Source organism: Oncorhynchus masou, unplaced genomic scaffold (assembly GCF_036934945.1).
Source record: "Oncorhynchus masou masou isolate Uvic2021 unplaced genomic scaffold, UVic_Omas_1.1 unplaced_scaffold_621, whole genome shotgun sequence".
Taxonomy (NCBI): Eukaryota; Metazoa; Chordata; class Actinopteri; order Salmoniformes; family Salmonidae; genus Oncorhynchus; species Oncorhynchus masou.
In genome coordinates this window covers 136,122-157,779 of record NW_027012639.1, presented here as the reverse complement: position 1 = coordinate 157,779, position 21,658 = coordinate 136,122, and the positions used below count along the sequence as shown (strand labels likewise).

General features: G+C 49.5%; 1 protein-coding gene across 2 annotated transcripts in view; it reads right to left on the bottom strand.

Moving 5' to 3' along the window:
* LOC135536449 (growth arrest-specific protein 6-like) overlaps positions 1 to 21,658 on the bottom strand; it is a 43,449-nt gene that overhangs the window by 9,734 nt on the left and 12,057 nt on the right. For both annotated transcript variants that reach the window (XM_064962791.1, XM_064962792.1), the window contains exons 3-7: positions 20,012 to 20,036; positions 19,382 to 19,444; positions 4,623 to 4,745; positions 2,202 to 2,321; positions 1,950 to 2,072 (exon numbers count right to left, since the gene is read on the bottom strand). In XM_064962791.1, the coding sequence (XP_064818863.1) occupies positions 1,950 to 2,072; positions 2,202 to 2,321; positions 4,623 to 4,745; positions 19,382 to 19,444; positions 20,012 to 20,036 (454 nt within the window). The remainder of the gene's footprint in view (positions 1 to 1,949; positions 2,073 to 2,201; positions 2,322 to 4,622; positions 4,746 to 19,381; positions 19,445 to 20,011; positions 20,037 to 21,658) is intronic.

The window sequence follows — 21,658 nt, the reverse complement described above, 5'->3', positions numbered from 1 at the left end:
TGACTGGAATTCGTATCCAAGAACATGAAACGTATGGAAATCACGTTGGACTCCGTTCCATTTATTACATTCCATTACAATGAGCCGGTCCTTCTATAGCGCCTCCCACCAGCCTCCACTGGCGTGTGTGTGTGTGTATGACAGAGTGTGTGTTGGTATGTATGGAGGACAGCTGGCTGCTCCACTAGACTAGCTCCACCTGGCTGTATACACACACACTGCATTCCAAATGTATTCAGACACCTTGACTTTTTATTCATTTATCACGTTTTCAAACTTTTTACTTTGTTGAAGCAACTTTGGCAGTGATTACAGCCTCAAGTCTTCTTTGGTATGAAGCTACAAGCTTGGCACACCTGTAGTCGGGGAGTTTATCCCATTCTTATCTGCAGATCCTCTCAAGCTCTGTCAGGTTGGATGGGGAGCGTCACAGCACAGCTAATTTCAAGTCTCTCCAGAGATGTTTGATCGGGTTCAAGTCCGGGCTCTGGCTGGGCCACTCAAGGACATTCAGAGACTCATTGTCCTGTTGGAAGGTGAACCCTTTTCCCCAGTCTGAGGTCCTGATCGCTCTGGAGCAGGTTTTCATCAAGGATCTCTCTGTACTTTGTTCCGTTCATCTTTCACTCCATCCTGACGAGTCTCCCAGTCCCTGCCGCTGAAAAACATTCCCACAACCTGACACTACCACCACCATGCTTCATCGTAGGGATGGTGCCGCCACCACCATGCTTCACCGTAGGGATGGTGCCGCCACCACCATGCTTCACCGTAGGGATGGTGCCGCCACCACCATGCTTCACCGTAGGGATGGTGCCGCCACCACCATGCTTCACCGTAGGGATGGTGCCGCCACCACCATGCTTCACCGTAGGGATGGTGCCACCACCACCATGCTTCACCGTAGAGATGGTGCCACCACCATGCTTCACCGTAGAGATGGTGCCACCACCATGCTTCACCGTAGAGATGGTGCCACCACCATGCTTCACCGTAGAGATGGTGCCACCACCATGCTTCACCGTAGAGATGGTGCCACCACCATGCTTCACAGTAGAGATGGTGCCACCACCATGCTTCACCGTAGAGATGGTGCCACCACCATGCTTCACCGTAGGGATGGTGCCACCACGCTTCACCGTAGGGATGGTGCCAGGTTTCCTCCAGACGTGACCCTTGGCATTCAGGACAAAGAGTTCAATCTTGGTATCATCATACCAGAGAATCCAAGCGAGAATCCGTCTGGCCACTCTACTATAAAGGCCTGATTGGTGGAGTGCTGCAGAGTTGGTTGTCCTTCTGGAAGGTTCTCCCATCTCCACAGAGGAACTCTGGAGCTCTGTTAGAGTGACCATTGGGTTCTTGGTCACCTCCATGACCAAGGCCCTTCTCCCCCGATTGCTAAGTTTGGCCGGGCAGCCAGCTCTAGGAAGAGTCTTGGTGATTCCAAACATCTTCCATTTAAGAAAGATGGAAGCCACTGTGTTCTTGGGGACCTTCAATGCTGCAGAAATGTTTTGGTTAACTTCCCCAGATCTGTGCCGACACAATCCTGTCTCAGAGCACCACGTACAATGCCGTAGACATCATGGCTTGGTTATTACTCTCACATGCACTGTCAACTGTGGGACCTTATATAGACAGGTGTGTGCCTTTCCAAATCATATCCAATCAATTGAATTTACCACAGGTGGACTCCAAATCAAGTTGTAGAAACAGCTCAAGTTTTTACTTTGTCATTATGGGGTATTGTGTGTAGATTGATGACATACGGTTGTATTTTTAATCAATTTTAGAATAAGGTTGTAACGTAATAAAATGTGGAAAAAGTCAAGGGGTCTGAATACTTTCTGAATGCCCTGTATAAAATGTATTCTATACATTATAGTATGTATTACATGTATATAATGTGTCAGTACTGAGTAATGTGTTTTTGGTGTACTGCTCACCCAGGCAGGTCTTGGTGTTGTTGTCGTAAACATATCCCGTCTCACACAGACAGTCATAGGCTCCATCCTGGTTCACACACCTCGCTGTCCCACACATACCTGGATCCTGGCACTCATCCATGTCTGAAACACACACACACAGTAAGGACAGTTCAATGCTTCCTTCAGGTAAGGTGTTTGTGTGTGTGTGTGTGTGTGTGTGTGTGTGTGTGTGTGTGTGTGTGTGTGTGTGTGTGTGTGTGTGTGTCTTACCGTTACACATATGGCGTCCGACCAGCATGTAACCGCGGCGACAGGAGCAATGGTAGCTACCCATAGTGTTGTTACACTCGTGGTCACATCCTCCATTCTTCTTGTTGCACTCGTTGATATCTGCCAATCACAGGAGAGACACAGAGGACATGTGACAATATGAACCAATCACTTTATCCATCAACTACATTGAACGTAGCCAAGTGTCACATGACACTTTAATGTGAGTTCTGATTAAAACGGTTATACATCGTCTTTAACCAAGTAAATCACACACACGTCTCTTTTCCGGCGGCTTAGAGTGACTGCTCTGATGAGCTGAATGGTTTCTGTGTACGTGTGGTTGGCCAGAGGAAAAGCCTCCGCCTCAGAGTCGGTCAGACACGTTGTGTTCTGGCTTCGCCTGCCGACCAACGGCTGGGAGGCAGGAGTCACCACAGAACAGTGAGAGATGGAGTCTGCGTTCCAAATGGCTCCCTATTCTCATGGGACTCTGGTCAAAAGTAGTGCACTAGAATCAGGACGAGGGGTCATTTGGGAAACAGACAGCAGCAGTGCACAAGGCATTCACACAGACAGGCCACCAGCCCCCTCCCTCCGCAGAGACAGGTCACCAGCCCCCTCCCTCCGCAGAGACAGGCCACCAGCCCCCTCCCTCCGTAGAGACAGGTCACCAGCCCCCTCCCTCCGTAGAGACAGGCCACCAGCCCCCTCCCTCCGTAGAGACAGGCCACCAGCCCCCTCCCTCCGTAGAGACAGGCCACCAGCCCCCTCCCTCCGTAGAGACAGGTCACCAGCCCCCTCCCTCCGTAGAGACAGGTCACCAGCCCCCTCCCTCCGTAGAGACAGGTCACCAGCCCCCTCCCTCCGTAGAGACAGGTCACCAGCCCCCTCCCTCCGTAGAGACAGGCCACCAGCTCCCTCCGTAGAGACAGGTCACCAGCCCCCTCCCTCCGTAGAGACAGGTCACCAGCCCCCTCCCTCCGTAGAGACAGGTCACCAGCCCCCTCCCTCCGCAGAGACAGGCCACCAGCCCCCTCCCTCCGCAGAGACAGGTCACCAGCCCCCTCCCTCCGTAGAGACAGGCCACCAGCCCCTCCCTCCGCAGAGACAGGCCACCAGCCCCCTCCCTCCGTAGAGACAGGTCACCAGCCCCCTCCCTCCGTAGAGACAGGTCACCAGCCCCCTCCCTCCGTAGAGACAGGTCACCAGCCCCCTCCCTCCGTAGAGACAGGCCACCAGCTCCCTCCGTAGAGACAGGTCACCAGCCCCCTCCCTCCGTAGAGACAGGTCACCAGCCCCCTCCCTCCGTAGAGACAGGTCACCAGCCCCCTCCCTCCGCAGAGACAGGTCACCAGCCCCCTCCCTCCGTAGAGACAGGCCACCAGCCCCCTCCCTCCGTAGAGACAGGTCACCAGCCCCCTCCCTCCGTAGAGACAGGTCACCAGCCCCCTCCCTCCGTAGAGACAGGTCACCAGCCCCCTCCCTCCGTAGAGACAGGTCACCAGCCCCCTCCCTCCGCAGAGACGCCACCAGCCCCCTCCCTCCGTAGAGACAGGCCACCAGCCCCCTCCCTCCGTAGAGACAGGCCACCAGCCCCCTCCCTCCGCAGAGACAGGCCACCAGCCCCCTCCCTCCGTAGAGACAGGCCACCAGCCCCCTCCCTCCACAGAGACAGGCCACCAGCCCCCTCCCTCCGTAGAGACAGGCCACCAGCCCCCTCCCTCCGTAGAGACAGGCCACCAGCCCCCTCCCTCCGCAGAGACAGGTCACCAGCCCCCTCCCTCCGCAGAGACAGGTAACCAGCCCCCCCCCTCCGCAGAGACAGGCCACCAGCCCCCTGGTGAGAGAGAGAAAGGGAGGGAGGGAGAGAGAGAGAGAGAGAGCAAGAGAGAGAGAGAGAGAGGGCAGAGAGAAAGGGCAGAGAGAGAGGGCAGATATACAGACAACTCACACAGAGCCCAGTGGCACTCCAGGGACAGCGCGTGTGTGTGGATGGAGACAGTCAAGCTTCAGACAGACAGGACTCACCCTGTACCGATCATTGTCACATTCTGGAGACAGCTTCATCACGGTCTATCCAAGTCAAGGTCAGACAGGACTCACCCTGTACCGATCATTGTCACATTCTGGAGACAGTGTGACACTGCAGAAAATACTCTCTGTCCCCACCTCTGTCCCTTTGTTTGTGTGACGAACAATAACACAGTAGCCTTCTCCCTGGCCATGTGGCCAGATTATGTCCCCAATACACTGGTCGTATTCCGCAGCATCACATAGGGGATTGTGGGTAAATTGTGACTGACTGATCTCCAACTAGTAATGAGTAGTTATTTCTGACGCCAGCTGATTGGTTGGATCAGCCAGTGGGCTGCAACGTGGAACAAGTCCACTGAGTTTCTGTAGATCGTGTCACAGTACCTTTCTCACAACGGACTCCTGACCAGCCAGTGAAGCAGTGGCAGAGGAAGCCGCCCTTTTGGTCCTCACAGCGCACCGTACCTCGAGGATTACAGGGAGACGGAGAGCACTGGTCTGGAATATCTGAGAGAGGGGGAAGGGAAACGGAGAGAGGGGGGAAAAGAGAGAGAAGGGAGAGGGAGAGCGACAGGGAGGGGAGAGAGAGACAGGGAGGGGAGAGAGAGAGACAGGGAGGGGAGAGAGAGAGACAGGGAGGGGAGAGAGAGACAGGGAGGGGAGAGAGAGAGACAGGGAGGGGAGAGAGAGAGACAGGGAGGGGAGAGAGAGAGACAGGGAGGGGAGAGAGAGAGACAGGGAGGGGAGAGAGAGAGACAGGGAGGGGAGAGAGAGAGACAGGGAGGGGAGGGAGAGAGACAGGGAGGGGAGAGAGAGAGACAGGGAGGGGAGAGGGAGAGAGACAGGGAGGGGAGAGAGAGAGACAGGGAGGGGAGGGAGAGAGACAGGGAGGGGAGAGAAAGAAAGAGAGCATTAGAGGTCATCCTGTCAGGGAAATAACATCCTACAGTACAGAGAGTCATAGATGTGAAGGTCCATAGCTCTGTTACTATATAATGTGAAGTGTTTTAGCCAGGCTGGTCCATAGCTCTGTTACTATATAATGTGAAGTGTTTTAGCCAGGCTGGTCCATAGCTCTGTTACTATATAATGTGAAGTGTGTTAGTCAGGCTGGTCCATAGCTCTGTTACTATATAATGTGAAGTGTTTTAGCCAGGCTGGTCCATAGCTCTGTTACTATATAATGTGAAGTGTTTTAGCCAGGCTGGTCCATAGCTCTGTTACTATATAATGTGAAGTGTGTTAGTCAGGCTGGTCCATAGCTCTGTTACTATATAATGTGAGGTGTTTTAGCCAGGCTGGTCCATAGCTCTGTTACTATATAATGTGAAGTGTTTTAGCCAGGCTGGTCCAGGCTGGTCCATAGCTCTGTTACTCTATAATGTGAAGTGTTTTAGCCAGGCTGGTCCAGGCTGGTCCATAGCTCTGTTACTATATAATGTGAAGTGTTTTAGCCAGGCTGGTCCATAGCTCTGTTACTATATAATGTGAAGTGTTTTAGCCAGGCTGGACCAGGCTGGTCCATAGCTCTGTTACTATATAATGTGAAGTGTTTTAGCCAGGCTGGTCCATAGCTCTGTTACTATATAATGTGAGGTGTTTTAGCCAGGCTGGTCCATAGCTCTGTTACTATATAATGTGAAGTGTTTTAGCCAGGCTGGTCCAGGCTGGTCCATAGCTCTGTTACTATATAATGTGAGGTGTTTTAGCCAGGCTGGTCCATAGCTCTGATACTATATAATGTGAAGTGTTTTAGCCAGGCTGGTCCAGGCTGGTCCATAGCTCTGGTACTATATAATGTGAAGTGTTTTAGTCAGGCTGGTCCATAGCTCTGTTACTATATAATGTGAAGTGTTTTAGCCAGGCAGGTCCATAGCTCTGTTACTATATAATGTGAAGTGTTTTAGCCAGGCTGGTCCAGGCTGGTCCATAGCTCTGTTACTATATACTGTGAAGTGTTTTAGCCAGGCTGGTCCATAGCTCTGTTACTATATAATGTGAAGTGTTTTAGCCAGGCTGGTCCAGGCTGGTCCATAGCTCTGTTACTAGATAATGTGAAGTGTATTAGCCAGGCTGGTTGTTACGGATACAGTTATCCTGTGTGTGTGTGTGTATCCTGTGTGTGTGTTTCTTTTCTCTCCTTCTCCCCTCACAGGTGAAAATCATCACTCCCCAATCAGTCAACAACCAATCATCAATCAGAAGACACACCTCCTCCAATTTCCTGACCTATCACAGTTCCTTCCCCATGGTTTAAAAACCCCATTTGTTTGTTCTAGAGCCCAGCTCAGCTCAGCTCAATCTCTCTGTAAATGCCATGTCTGTAGGTCTCTGTGTTTCACTCTCGCTTTGTGTCGTAACCTCTCTTTTGTTTAAGCACCTCATAGCACTTTGTCATCACCTGTGAGTATTGTTTTTGGTTATGGTGTTTGTGTTTGATTGCTGGGGGAAACCAAGACAAGTCGCCCATGGGCATACACTACCCGTAGGTGAACTTTGTTAAATACACTAGTTAGAACTGGGCGGACCACCCACTGTATTTTTGGTTAGTTAGTTAGCTGTTGTTAAAGTAGGCTAGTCTAGCTTAGGGGTGTTTTTGAATACTTATTGTTTCTTTCCTTGGGTCCAGCTCAGCCCCTTTTCCTGCTCCCCCCATTACCGTGTGTTTATAAATAAACCTAGAGTTTGACGGTAGATTTCAGTTGTCGTGCTTATTTCGTTCACACTTTTCCTTTGTCACAATAATAATTTGCATGAGTTATGTTACGAGTCTCATTACCATCCCCCCTAGACTGTCGGGCCAAAAGGGATTCGTAACATAAGTGGGGGCTCATCCGGGATCTGTCATAACTGACACCCATGCCGCTCATGTAGATTGTTGTAGTGGTATAGTTCAGTGTTGAGCGTCATAGCTGAAGTAGCATTAGTGTTTGCTATTTCCTTTGGCACTTGTGAAGTAGTGTAAAAATGACTACTTTTGATTTGAAATCTTTTTTGGATAACCCTTCGTGGGAGGTTTTTGACAAATGTCGTAGAGTTGATTTAATGACCTTGGCTGACCATTATTCAGTATCGATTCCGCAGAGTTTAGTTAAGGCGGAGGTGAAACGGATAGTATTAAATGTATTGTTGGAAGAGCAGGTGCTTGTGTTACCGCTGCCTGAGCCTACTACCCCTGTAGCGGATGTTGCTGCTCCTGTAAGACCATTGGTGTCTGATAATGAGGGAGAGGCTAAAACACCAGCCACATTGTCCCATTTTGATCCACTCTCCCCACTGTCAAATGGTGATGCCAGGAGGGATGTCTGTTTAGCACAGTTCCAACTGGAGGTGGAAGAGAGAGCCCAAATTAGGCGAGAGACTCTCCAGTTGGAGATGTGTAAAATAGAGGCAGAAAAAGAACGAGAACAACGGCATTTAGAGATGTGTAAAATTGAGGCAGACAGAGAACAAAGGCAGTTGGAGTTCAAAATGCGCCAGATGGAACTTGAGGCAGAGACAGCGAGGCTAGCCTCCGGTCCTACTGTGCCTGTTTGTGAGCCGTCCTCACCTGCTGTGTCCTCAAACACGTTTGACATTAGTAGGCAGATTGCCTTAGTACCTTTGTTCAGAGAGTCAGAGGTTGACTCCTATTTTTGTGTATTTGAGCGTATAGCCGTAGCATTGAAATGGCCTGAAGAGGTTTGGTGCCTATTACTTCAGTGTAAATTAACTGGTAAAGCCCAAGAGGTTTTGTCAGCGCTACCTCTGGAGGACAGTTTGAATTATGAAGTGGTCAAAGCTACTGTTCTTCGTGCCTATGAGCTTGTGCCTGAGGCATACCGACAGAGATTTAGGTCTCATAGAAAGTCTTCTAGTAAGACTTATGTGGAATTTGCTAGAGACAAGGGAAATCTGTTTGATAAATGGCATGCTGCTAGTAAGGTAACTGATTTCAACTCTCTCCGGGAGTTAATCTTGTTGGAAGAGTTTAAAAATTGCTTACCCGAACGCATTGTAGTTTACCTAAACGAACAGAAAGTATCCACCCTGGCAGAAGCGTCTGTGTTGGCAGACGAGTTTGTGTTGACGCACAAGAGTGTGTTTTCGGCTCAAACTGAGAGTAGAGCCACTGAGTTTCCTACCTTTAGTCCTAGTCGGCCAGCAGTAGTATGTCAAGCACGCCAGAAGAATGAGCGTCCATGTTTCTATTGTCATAAAGTAGGACATATGATTAATGATTGCTTCCTGCTTAAACGCAAACAAGGGATGCCTCTTCGTGCCAAGCCACCAACAGGTGTTGCTCTAATTCGTACGGTTGTGAGGTCTGCAACAAAACAGGTGCCTCAGGGTAACTGTAGTTTGAAAGTCTCAGTCCCCGACCGCAGTTATGAACCATTCATTTTCGAGGGGTTTGTGTCCCTAACGAATGACGAAGCGTCTCAGCGTCCGGTTAAAATCCTTAGAGATACTGGTGCGGCGCAGTCGTTTATATTGTCTGATGTGTTGCCCTTATCTGATGATACATACTGTGGTTCCAGTGTGTTAGTGCAGGGTATTGAAATGGGTTTTGTCCCAGTGCCATTGCACTTTGTGAAAGTACACTCTGAGTTAATCAGTGGAATATTCAGAGTGGGGGTACGCCCTATGTTGCCAGTGAAAGGTGTGACCTTCATAATGGGTAACGATATTGCCGGAGGAAATGTAGTACCCGTATTGGAAGTATTGGATAAAAGTGACCACTCTCTCTCGAATGAGCTGGCACAGAATTATCCACATGTGTTCCCCGCTTGTGCCGTCACTCGTGCTCAGGCACGACAAGAGGGTGATGAGATAGATTTGTCGAACACTGTTCTGTTCAAAGAGGTTGATCAAGAGGATGGATTGTGTGATACCTCTGAGAAGCTGATCACCTCTGACAAACAGCCTAGGAAAGAATCAAAGAACGTTGAACTTATTGCTGATGCAATACAGTTACCAGTCACTCGTGAGCAGCTGATTGCTAACCAAAAGGTTGACAACAAGCTTGCTAAATGTTTTTCTAGTGTTGTCTCATTGGAAGATGTAAAGAAGAAGAACGTGGCTTACTTCATTGATGGTAATCTCCTCATGCGTAAATGGAAATCCCATGTTGACGCGGATGGAGATTGGAATGCTGTTTACCAAATAGTAATTCCTACAGCCTTTCGACAAAATGTGTTATCCCTTGCTCATGATCACCAGTGGTCTGGTCATTTAGGAATCACAAAAACTTATGATCGGATCCTTCGACATTTCTTTTGGCCGGGTTTAAAACAAGATGTGGCTCAGTTCTGTCGGACATGCCACACATGTCAGATAATAGGAAAACCAAATCAGGTTATTCCTCCCGCTCCTCTTTGTCCCATACCTGTCATAGGTGAACCATTCGAGCATGTGGTGGTTGATTGTGTCGGACCGTTACCGAAGACAAAATCGGGTAACCAGTTTTTGTTAACGATAATGTGTATGGCTACAAGATACCCCGAGGCCATTCCTCTGAGAAGGATTACAGCCCCGGTAGTGAGTAAAGCCTTAATAAAATTCTTCACGACATTCGGGTTACCTAGGGTGGTACAAAGCGATCAAGGTACCAATTTCCTATCCAAGCTCTTCAGGCAGGTGTTAAAATCCTTGTCAATTACGCACCGTGTGTCAAGCGCCTATCACCCAGAGTCTCAGGGTGCACTTGAAAGATGGCATCAGACACTGAAGTCTATGCTACGTAAATATTGTTTGGAATCTGAGAAAGATTGGGATGAGGGAGTTCCTCTAGTTTTGTTTGCTGCTCGTGAAACTGTGCAGGAGTCCCTAGGTTTCAGCCCGGCTGAACTGGTGTTTGGTCACACAATGAGAGGACCAATGAAAGTCCTTAAAGAACAGTTCTTGTCCCAAGAGTTGTGTACCAGAGATGAGAATGTGTTGGACTACGTTAGTCGCTTTCGTGAGCGCCTACACCAAGCTTGTGCTCTCGCAAAGGAAGCTCTGTCTTCCTCACAGAGGAGCATGAAAAGACAATATGATAAAGAGGCTGTTTCTCGTCCACTACAGCCAGGTGACCAAGTACTGGTGTTATTACCTGTTCCAGGATCTTCACTGTCAGCTCGTTTCTCGGGTCCTTATTTAATTGAAAAGAAAATAAGTGAAACTGACTATGTGCTTCAAACTCCTGATAGACAACGCCAATCTCGTGTGTGTCACATTAACATGTTGAAAGCTTACCACACCCGACCCATCACACAGTTAGAGAGTTCAAAAACAGAGGAAGGTACTGCTGTCTCCTCTGCTACTACTGCTATGATAGTGGACTGTCATATTGATGATGTTGATGGCTTGGAGTTGCGCAATACTCAGCAGCAGTGTGTTAGATTACCCAACTCAGAAATGCTGCTGTCTATCCAATCCGGTCTGGTTCATTTAACGGATGGACAGGCCAATGATATTGTGAGGCTACTACACAGTTTTCCATGTCTCTTTAATGACGTTCCTACTCGCACAAATGTGTTGGAACATGACATTAATGTTGGAAATGCTACACCTATCAAGCAACACCCATATCGTATCAACGCTTCCAAGAGGAAGATGATGAGGTGAGATATTTGTTGGAGAATGACCTGGCTAAGCCAAGTTCAAGCCCTTGGAGTTCTCCTTGCATTTTGGTTCCTAAACCTGATGGTACGTCCAGGTTATGTACGGATTATCGAAAGGTAAATTCTGTCACTATGCCAGATTCGTTCCCGTTACCCCGACTGGACGACTGTATCGACACTATTGGTGCTGCTAAGTATGTAACTAAGTTAGACCTCTTAAAAGGTTACTGGCAGGTTCCGTTAACTTCACGTGCTTCTGAGATTTCTGCCTTTGTGACCCCAGACAACTTCCTACAGTACTCAGTCATGGCTTTTGGGATGCGAAATGCACCAGCCACCTTCCAACGACTGGTTAACTCCGTATTAGCTGGCGTTCCTAATTGTAGTGCATACCTTGATGACCTAGTGATTTATTCGTCTGAGTGGTCAGATCATGTTGACTCGATAAGGGTAGTATGTGAACGGTTGGCAGCTGCTTCTCTAACCGTGAACTTGGCAAAGTGCGAGTTTGGGAAGGCTACTGTTACCTATCTCGGTAAAGAGGTTGGCCATGGACAGGTGCGCCCTGTTAATGCCAAGGTCTTGGCTATAACTGCATTCCCTGCACCTACCACCAGACGAGAGCTACGCCGCTTTTTAGGGATGGTTGGCTACTACCGTAGCTTCTGTAAAAATTTCTCTGCGGTAGTTGCTCCATTGACCGATTTGCTTAGTCCGGCTAGATCATTTGTGTGGTCCCCTGATTGTAAGAGAGCTTTTGAATCAGCGAAAGCACTCTTATGTAGTACACCTGTACTTGCTGCTCCTGATTTTGAACAACCGTTCAAACTTGAGGTAGATGCTAGTGCCAGAGGTGCTGGTGCTGTTCTACTGCAGCAGGACAAGAGTGGAGTGGATCATCCCGTTTGTTATTTTTCACGTAAATTTAATAAATGTCAAACAAACTATGCGACAATAGAACAAGAAGCTCTTGCTTTGTTGTTGGCTCTGCAATACTTTGAAGTATATATTGGTTCCAGTGCCCTACCCGTGATTGTATATACTGACCATAACCCCTTAGTTTTTCTCCACCGAATGTACAACCAGAACCAGCGCCTTATGCGTTGGGCGCTGATTGTACAAAATTATAATTTGGAGATCCGCCACAAAAAGGGTTCTGATAATGTGTTGGCAGATGCTTTGTCTCGTGTGTGAAAATGATTTCTGCATGTTTTGCAAGGTTGTTGCTTTGTTGGGAGTATTAATTGAAATACTGTAGTCGCAACCCCTAGGGTTGCTCTTTTAAGGGTGGGAGTGTTACGGATACAGTTATCCTGTGTGTGTGTGTGTATCCTGTGTGTGTTTCTTTTCTCTCCTTCTCCCCTCACAGGTGAAAATCATCACTCCCCAATCAGTCAACAACCAATCATCAATCAGAAGACACACCTCCTCCAATTTCCTGACCTATCACAGTTCCTTCCCCATGGTTTAAAAACCCCATTTGTTTGTTCTAGAGCCCAGCTCAGCTCAGCTCAATCTCTCTGTAAATGCCATGTCTGTAGGTCTCTGTGTTTCACTCTCGCTTTGTGTCGTAACCTCTCTTTTGTTTAAGCACCTCATAGCACTTTGTCATCACCTGTGAGTATTGTTTTTGGTTATGGTGTTTGTGTTTGATTGCTGGTGGAAAAGGGGGAAACCAAGACAAGTCGCCCATGGGCATACACTACCCGTAGGTGAACTTTGTTAAATACACTAGTTAGAACTGGGCGGACCACCCACTGTATTTTTGGTTAGTTAGTTAGCTGTTGTTAAAGTAGGCTAGTCTAGCTTAGGGGTGTTTTTGAATACTTATTGTTTCTTTCCTTGGGTCCAGCTCAGCCCCTTTTCCTGCTCCCCCCATTACCGTGTGTTTATAAATAAACCTAGAGTTTGACGGTAGATTTCAGTTGTCGTGCTTATTTCGTTCACACTTTTCCTTTGTCACAATAATAATTTGCATGAGTTATGTTACGAGTCTCATTACCATCCCCCCTAGACTGTCGGGCCAAAAGGGATTCGTAACACTGGTCCATAGCTCTGTTACTATATAATGTGAAGTGTTTTAGCCAGGCAGGTCCAGGCTGGTCCATAGCTCTGTTACTATATAATGTGAAGTGTTTTAGCCAGGCTGGTCCATAGCTCTGTTACTATATAATGTGAAGTGTTTTAGCCAGGCTGGTCCATAGCTCTGTTACTATATAATGTGAAGTGTTTTAGCCAGGCTGGTCCATAGCTCTGTTACTATATAATGTGAAGTGTTTTAGCCAGGCAGGTCCAGGCTGGTCCATAGCTCTGTTACTATTATAATGTGAAGTGTTTTAGCCAGGCTGGTCCAGGCTGGTCCATAGCTCTGTTACTATATAAATGTGAAGTGTTTTAGCCAGGCAGGTCCATAGCTCTGTTACTATATAATGTGAAGTGTTTTAGTCAGGCTGGTCCAGGCGGGTCCATAGCTCTATGTTACTATATAATGTGAAGTGTTTTAGCCAGGCAGGTCCAGGCAGGTACAGTGAGGGAAAAAAGTATTTGATCCCCTGCTGATTTTGTACATTTGCCCACTGACAAAGAAATGATCAGTCTATAATTTTAATGGTAGGTTTATTTTAACAGTGAGAGACAGAATATCAACAAAAAAATCCAGAAAAACACACAAAAAATGTTATAAATTGATTTGCATTTTAATGAGGGAAATACGTGTTTGACCCCTCTGCAAAACATGACTTAGTACTTGGTGTCAAAACCCTTGTTAGCAATCACAGAGGTCAGACGTTTCTTGTAGTTGGCCACCAGGTTTGCACACATCTCAGGAGGGACTTTGTCCCACTCCTCTTTGCAGATCTTCTCCAAGTCACCAAGGTTTTGAGGCTGATCTTTGGCAACTCGAACCTTCATCTCCCTCCACAGATGTTCTATGGGATTAAGGTCTGGAGACTGGCTAGGCCACTCCAGGACCATAATGTGCTTCTTCTTGAGCCACTCCTTTGTTGCCTTGGCCGTGTGTTTTGGGTCATTGTCATGCTGGAATACCCATCCACGACCCATTTTCAATGCCCTGGCTGAGGGAAGGAGGTTCTCACCCAAGATTTGACGGTACAAGGCCCCGTCCATCGTCCCTTTGATGCGGTGAAGTAGTCCTGTCCCCTTAGCAGAAACCCCCCCCCCAAGCATAAATGTTTCCATCTCCATGTTTGACGGTGAGGATGGTGTTCTTGGGGTCATAGGCAGCATTCCTCCTCCTCCAAACACAGCGAGTTGAGTTGATGCCAAAGAGCTCCATTTTGGTCTCATCTGACCACAACACTTTCACCCAGTTGTCCTCTGAATCATTCAGATGTTCATTGGCAAACTTTAAACGGGCGTGTATATGTGCTTTCTTCAGCAGGGGGACCTTGCGGGCGCTGCAGGATTTCAGTCCTTCCATGTAGTGTGTTGCCAATTGTTTTCTTGGTGACTATGGTCCCAGCTGCCTTGAGATCATTGACAAGATCCTCCCGTGTAGTTCTGGGCTGATTCCTCACCGTTCTCATGATCATTGCAACTCCACGAGGTGAGATCTTGCATGGAGCCCCAGGCCGAGGTTGATTGACAGTTCTTTTGTTTCTTCCATTTGCAAATAATCACACCAACTGTTGTCACCTTCTCACCAAGCTGCTTGGCGATGGTCTTGTAGCCCATTCCAGACTTGTGTAGGTCTATAATCTTGTCCCTGACATCCTTGGAGAGCTCTTTGGTCTTGGCCATGGTGGAGAGTTTGGAATCTGATTGATTGATTGCTTCTGTGGACAGGTGTCTTTTATACAGGTAACAAGCTGAGATTAGGAGCACTCCCTTTCAGAGTGTGCTCCTAATCTCAGCTCGTTACCTGCATAAAAGACACCTGAGAGCCAGAAATCTTTCTGATTGAGAGGGGGGTCAAATACTTATTTCCCCCATTAAAATACAAGTTTATAACATTTTTGACATGCGTTTTCCTGGATTTTTTTGTTGATATTCTGTCTCTCACTGTTAAAATAAACCTACCATTAAAATTACAGACTGATCATTTCTTTGTCAGTGGGCATATGTACAAAATCAGCAGGGGAATCAAACACTTTTTTCCCTCACTGTACACGCCTGGACAAGCCTGGCTAACTGCACTTGGGAAAGAGAGTGAAGGGGGAAAGAGAGAGAGAAGGGGGGGAAAGAGAGAGAGAAGGGGGGGAAAGAGAGAGAGAAGGGGGGAAAGAGAGAGAGAAGGGGGAAAAGAGAGAGAGAAGGGGGAAAGAGAGAGAGAGAAGGGGGGGAAAGAGAGAGAGAAGGGGGAAGAGAGAGAGAAGGGGGAAAAGAGAGAAGAAGGGGGAAAAGAGAGAGAGAAGGGGGGAAAGAGAGAGAGAAGGGGGGGAAAAGAGAGAGAGAAGGGGGGGAAAGAGAGAGAGAAGGGGGAAAAGAGAGAGAAGGGGGAAGAGAGAGAGAAGGGGGAAAGAGAGAGAGAAGGGGGAAAGAGAGAGAGAAGGGGAAAAAGAGAGAGAGAAGGGGAAAGAGAGAGAGAGAAGGGGGAAAGAGAGAGAGAAGGGGGAAGGAGAGAGAGGGGGGAAAGAGAGAGAGAAGGGGGAAAAGAGAGAGAGAAGGGGGGAAAAAGAGAGAGAAGGGGGAAAGAGAGAGAGAAGGGGGAAAGAGAGAGAGAGAAGGGGGAAAGAGAGAGAGAAGGGGGAAAGAGAGAGAGAAGGGGGAAAGAGAGAGAGAAGGGGGAAAGAGAGAGAGAAGGGGGAAAGAGAGAGAGAAGGGGAAAAAGAGAGAGAGAAGGGGGAAAGAGAGAGAGAAGGGGGAAAAGAGAGAGAAAGGGGAAAAGAGAGAGAGAAAGGGGGGAAAGAGAGAGAGAAAGGGGGAAAGAGAGAGAGAAAGGGGGAAAGAGAGAGAGAAAGGGGGAAAGAGAGAGAGAAGGGGGAAAAGAGAGAGAGAAGGGGGAAAAAGAGAGAGAAGGGGGAAAAGAGAGAGAGAAGGGGAAAAAGAGAGAGAAGGGGGAAAAGAGAGAGAGAAAGGGGGAAAGAGAGAGAGAGGGGGAAAGAGAGAGAGAAAGGGGGAAAGAGAGAGAGAAGGGGGAAAGAGAGAGAGAAGGGGGAAAAGAGAGAGAGAAGAAGGGGGAAAAGAGAGAGAGAAGGGGGAAAGAGAGAGAGAAGGGGGAAAGAGAGAGAAGGGGGAAAGAGAGAGAAGGGGGGAAAGAGAGAAAAGGGGGAAAGAGAGAGAAGGGGGAAAAGAGAGAGAGAAGGGGGGGAAAGAGAGAGAGAAGGGGGGGAAAGAGAGAGAGAAAGGGGGAAAAGAGAGGGGTCCTGTGTGGCTCAGTCGGTAGAGCATGGCGCTTGCAACGCCAAGCGTCGTGGGTTCGATTCCCGCTGGGACCACCCATATGTAAAAGTAGTGGGGGGGAAAGAGAGAGAAGGGGGGGAAAGAGAGAGAAGGGAACTGCACTTGCGGGCAAAAATCGTACTTTTCGGAGAAATGTCCTCTGGTCTGATGAAACAAAAATAGAACTGTTTGGCCATAATGATCATCGTTATGTTTGGAGGAAAAAGGGGGAGGCTTTCAAGCCGAACACCACCATCCCAACCGTGAAGCACGGCGGTGGCAGCATCATGTTGTGGGGGTGATTTGCTGAAGTAGGGACTGGTGCACATCACAAAATAGATGGCATCATGATGATGGAAAATTATGTCGATATATTGAAGCAACATCTCAAGACATTTGTCAGGAAGTTAAAGCTTGGTCGCAAATGGGTCTTCCAAATGGACAATGACCCCAAGCATACTTCCAAAGTTGTGGCAAAATGGCTTAAGGACAACAAAATCGAGGTATTGGAGTGGCCATCACAAAGCCCTGACCTCAAACCTATAGAACATTTGTGGGCAGAACTGGAAAAGTGTGTGCGAGCAAGGAGGCCTACAAACCTGACTCAGTTACACCAGCTCTGTCAGGAGGAATGGGCCAAAATTCACCCCTCCCGTCTCTCGTCCCCTCCGTCTCCCGTCTCCCCGGTCTCCCCCCCCCGGTCTCCCGTCTCTCCCCCTCCCGTCTCTCACTCTCTGCCCCCCTCCCGTCTCTCACTCTCTGACCCCCTCCCGTCTCTCCCCCCTCCAGTCTCTCGCCCCCCCTCCAGTCTCTTTCTCCCCCCGTCTCTCACTCTCTGACCCCCTCCCGTCTCTCACTCTCTCCCCCAGTCTCTCACTCTCTGACCCCCACCTCCCGTCTCTCACTCTCTCAGCCAGTCTCTCGCTCTCTCCACCCCCCACCTCCCGTCTCTCACTCTCTCAGCCAGTCTCTCGCTCTCTCCACCCCCCACCTCCCGTCTCTCACTCTCTCAGCCAGTCTCTCGCTCTCTCCACCCCCCACCTCCCGTCTCTCCCCCAGTCTCTCGCTCTCTCCACCCCCACCTCCCGTCTCTCACTCTCTCAGCCAGTCTCTCGCTCTCTCCCCCCCCACCTCCCGTCTCTCACTCTCTCAGCCAGTCTCTCGCTCTCTCCACCCCCCACCTCCCGTCTCTCGCTCTCTCCCCCAGTCTCTCGCTCTCTCCACCCCCCACCTCCCGTCTCTCGCTCTCTCCCCCAGTCTCTCGCTCTCTCCACCCCCCCACCTCCCGTCTCTCCCCCAGTCTCTCGCTCTCTCCACCCCCACCTCCCGTCTCTCGCTCTCTCCCCCAGTCTCTCGCTCTCTCCACCCCCCACCTCCCGTCTCTCGCTCTCTCCCCCAGTCTCTTGCTCTCCCCCCGTCTCTATCTATCCTTCCTGGGGTGTTATATATAAACTAGTAGTTCCTGCAGTTCTTTCTCCTTCCGTTACTGCTGACTGTGTGCTGACGGGGGGGTGAGGGGGGGGGAATCTCTGTCCTGGACGCACGGCTGAGTCATATCAACTCCCTGGCTGACTCTGACTAGAGTTCCAACAACCAATCAGCAGACAGGATGGGCAGACCCACTCATTCCTGGACTCAGCAGCCCTGATGCAGCAGAATACTCCAGCCTTTCTCTCTCTCTCTCCTCCTCTTTCACCCTCACTGGCGTCACAGCTTGCTCACGTCACTGATCCCAGATCTGCAGTCACGGAGTGCGTGATGCTGAAAGGAGGTGTGTCACGCACCCTTGGTTACTACTGCAGAGTTCCACACGCATCTCTCCCTCCGTCTCAAAGTCACAGCAGCTGTTTCGCCGCGTCATGCTGGCTGACGCCCAGGAGACACTGACCCATAGACATGAAGGGACATCCCTCTTATCTTCACCTTAAATCAGATTACTTTCTCTCAGTGTTCTGCAGTAGTGAGGTGGTGCAGTGCAGCCTGCCCTGCCCAACAGAAGGATCTGTGTGCTCACTGCTCCTCATACACAACATTTATAAACCACAGAGAGGAGAGAGGAGAGAGAGGGGCGATGAGAGAGGAGAGAGAAGGGGGATGAGAGAGGAGAGAGAAGGGGGAGGAGAGAGGAGAGAGAGGAGAGAGAGGGGCGATGAGAGAGGGAATAGAGAGAATGAGGAGAGGAGAGAGCATGAGAGAGGGGGAATGAGAGAGGAGAGAGAGTGAATGAGAGGGTGAGAGAAAGAGAGGGAATGAGAGAGTGAGAGAAAGAGAGGGAATGAGAGGGTGAGAGAAAGAGAGGGAATGAGAGGGTGAGAGAAAGAGGGAATGAGAGGGTGAGAGAAAGAGGGAATGAGAGGGTGAGAGAAAGAGGGAATGAGAGGGTGAGAGAAAGAGGGAATGAGAGGGTGAGAGAAAGAGAGGGAATGAGAGGGTGAGAGAAAGAGAGGGAATGAGAGGGTGAGAGAAAGAGGGAATGAGAGGGTGCGAGAAAGAGGGAATGAGAGGGTGCGAGAAAGAGGGAATGAGAGGGTGCGAGAAAGAGGGAATGAGAGAGTGAGAGAAAGAGAGAGAGTGAGAAAGAGAGGGAATGGGAGAGTGAGAGAAAGAGAGGGAATGGGAGAGTGAGAGAAAGAGAGGGAATGGGAGAGTGAGAGAAAGAGAGGGAATGAGAGAGTGAGAGAAAGAGAGGGAATGAGAGAGAGAGAAAGAGAGGGAATGAGAGAGAGAGAAAGAGAGGGAATGAGAGAGTGAGAGAAAGAGAGGGAATGAGAGAGTGAGAGAAAGAGAGGGAAAGAGAGAGTGAGAAAGAGAGGGAAAGAGAGTGAGAGAAAGAGAGGGAAAGAGAGTGAGAGAAAGAGAGGGAATGAGAGAGTGAGAGAAAGAGAGGGAATGAGAGAGTGAGAGAAAGAGAGGGAATGAGAGAGTGAGAGAAAGAGAGGGAATGAGAGAGTGAGAGAAAGAGAGAGTGAGAGAAAGAGAGGGAATGAGAGAGTGAGAGAAAGAGAGGGAATGGGAGAGTGAGAGAAAGAGAGGGAATGGGAGAGTGAGAGAAAGAGAGGGAATGGGAGAGGAGAGAGGTTGAATGAGAGTATGGTAGAAAGAGGTGTGAATTAATAGTAGAGTAGCGAGAGGAGCTACATGCTCATATCTACTGTACGTGAGTCAGTTTGTCTGTCTGCAACCCTGGTCAGGAGGACAGACAGACGAGAAACTCACTGTGAACACAGGTGATCAGGTCTTGTTTCTTCTTGTCCGTGTCCCCAAACTTCTCCATGCACGCTAATCAGAGAGACATGGCAGAGAGACAGAGAGCGAGACAGGGCAGAGGGAGAGCGAGACAGGGCAGAGAGAGAGCGAGACAGGGCAGAGAGAGAGCGAGACAGGGCAGAGAGAGAGCGAGACAGGGCAGAGAGAGAGCGAGACAGGGCAGAGAGAGAGCGAGACAGGGCAGAGAGAGAGCGAGACAGGGCAGAGAGAGAGAGAGTGAGACAGGGCAGAGAGAGAGCGAGACAGGGCAGAGAGAGAGCGAGACAGGGCAGAGAGAGAGCGAGACAGGGCAGAGAGAGAGCGAGACAGGGCAGAGAAAAGATAGTTAAACACCATACTATCCTATCCTATGCTAATATCCTAATCAAGTAATAACAATATATATCCCATTTAGCAGACGCTTTTGTCCAAAGCGACTTACAAGTCGGCTGGGGCCACTACTTTTACATATGGGTGGCCCCAGCGGGAATCGAACCCACGGCGCTTGGCGTTGCAAGCGCCATGCTCTACCGACTGAGCCACACAGGACCCACAATCTCACCCAACGCTGAAGAGGTTGGGAACAGGAACCAAACTTACCTAAGTACTTTGGAAAGAAGTAGTCCTGAAGGAGAGAGGACAGAAGGAGAGAGGACAGAAGGAGAGAGGACAGAAGGAGAGAGGACAGAAGGAGAGAGGACAGAAGGAGAGAGGACAGAAGGAGAGAGGTTGTTAGTGATGTTTGATAACAGTCTATGAGGTCAAACATGACAGATTGAGACTAAATGTGTCTGATGATAGATATGCATCATGTCATCTCATGTTAACGGGGTGTGGCACCACACAGACTAGTCGCCCCTCCAGGGCTTCCTGGGAACTTCTACAACTCTCTCTCCTGCAGAAAAGCCCGAGTGCCAGTCTGTTTGTGCTATTATGATAAACTCCTCGTTAGCATGTGTTGGGTTTCACTATGACAGCAATGGCGTTAGCGAGAGCACAAACAGTTCTGGGACTGGGCTTCCTGCCTTCCTACCTGCCCGCCTTCCTACCTACCTGCCCGCCCGCCTTCCTGCCCGCCTTCCTACCTGCCCTCCTTCCTTCCTTCCTGCCTGCCTGCCTTCCTGCCTGCCTGCCTTCCTTCCTTCCTGCCTGTAGTACAGTACATGGAGGTAACTGGGGAAACTTAAAATTAGAACAAGACTTGATGGGACAATGACATGGTTCTCCAGAGAGTTCTGCTGCACTGAAAGAGAAAGATGAAGAACAGTACATGAAATGGAAGGTCATTTAAATAAGAGACTCCTGACTGTGTGTAGTTCTACTGAGACACTTCTCAAACGTCATTATCCTTCTCCATCTCATCTCCTTTTAGAGAGAGAGTGTGACAGAGGGAGGGGGAACAGGCAGAAACTTTCCAACTGCTGCAGAGAGAGAGACGAAGGATGCAATTGAAGACTTCGTTGCTAGGGAGACTAGGTTAGGGGTATGGTAACCAGGAACACTCCCTCTGCAGAGCCAGGGAACTGCAGCGTTGTGAGAGAACTGCAGAGTCAGAGATAGGCACGTTTAGAATGAATAATGGATCTGTGAATGAGGCTGCAGTCCTGTCACGATACAACCCCCCGATATCCCCACCACTAGTACCACACATCCTCCTCTCTGAGCCCATTAAACCCCCCGATCTCCCCACCACTAGTAGCACACATCCTCCTCTCTGAGCCCATTAAACCCCCGATCTCCCCCCACTAGTAGCACACATCCTCCTCTCTGAGCCCATTAACCCCCCCAATCTCCCCACCACTAGTACCACACATCCTCCTCTCTGATGCCATTAAACCCCCCGATCTCCCCACCACTAGTACCACACATCCTCCTCTCTGATGCCATTAAACCCCCCGATCTCCCCACCACTAGTACCACACATCCTCCTCTCTGATGCCATTAAACCCCCCGATCTCCCCACCACTAGTACCACACATCCTCCTCTCTGATGCCATTAAACCCCCCGATCTCCCCACCACTAGTACCACACATCCTCCTCTCTGAGCCCATTAAACCCCCGATCTCCCCACCACTAGTATCACACATCATCCTCTCTGAGCCCATTAAACCCCCGATCTCCCCACCACTAGTATCACACATCCTCCTCTCTGAGCCCATTAAACCCCCCGATCTCCCCACCACTAGTAGCACACATCCTCCTCTCTGAGCCCATTAAACCCCCCGATATCCCCACCACTAGTATCA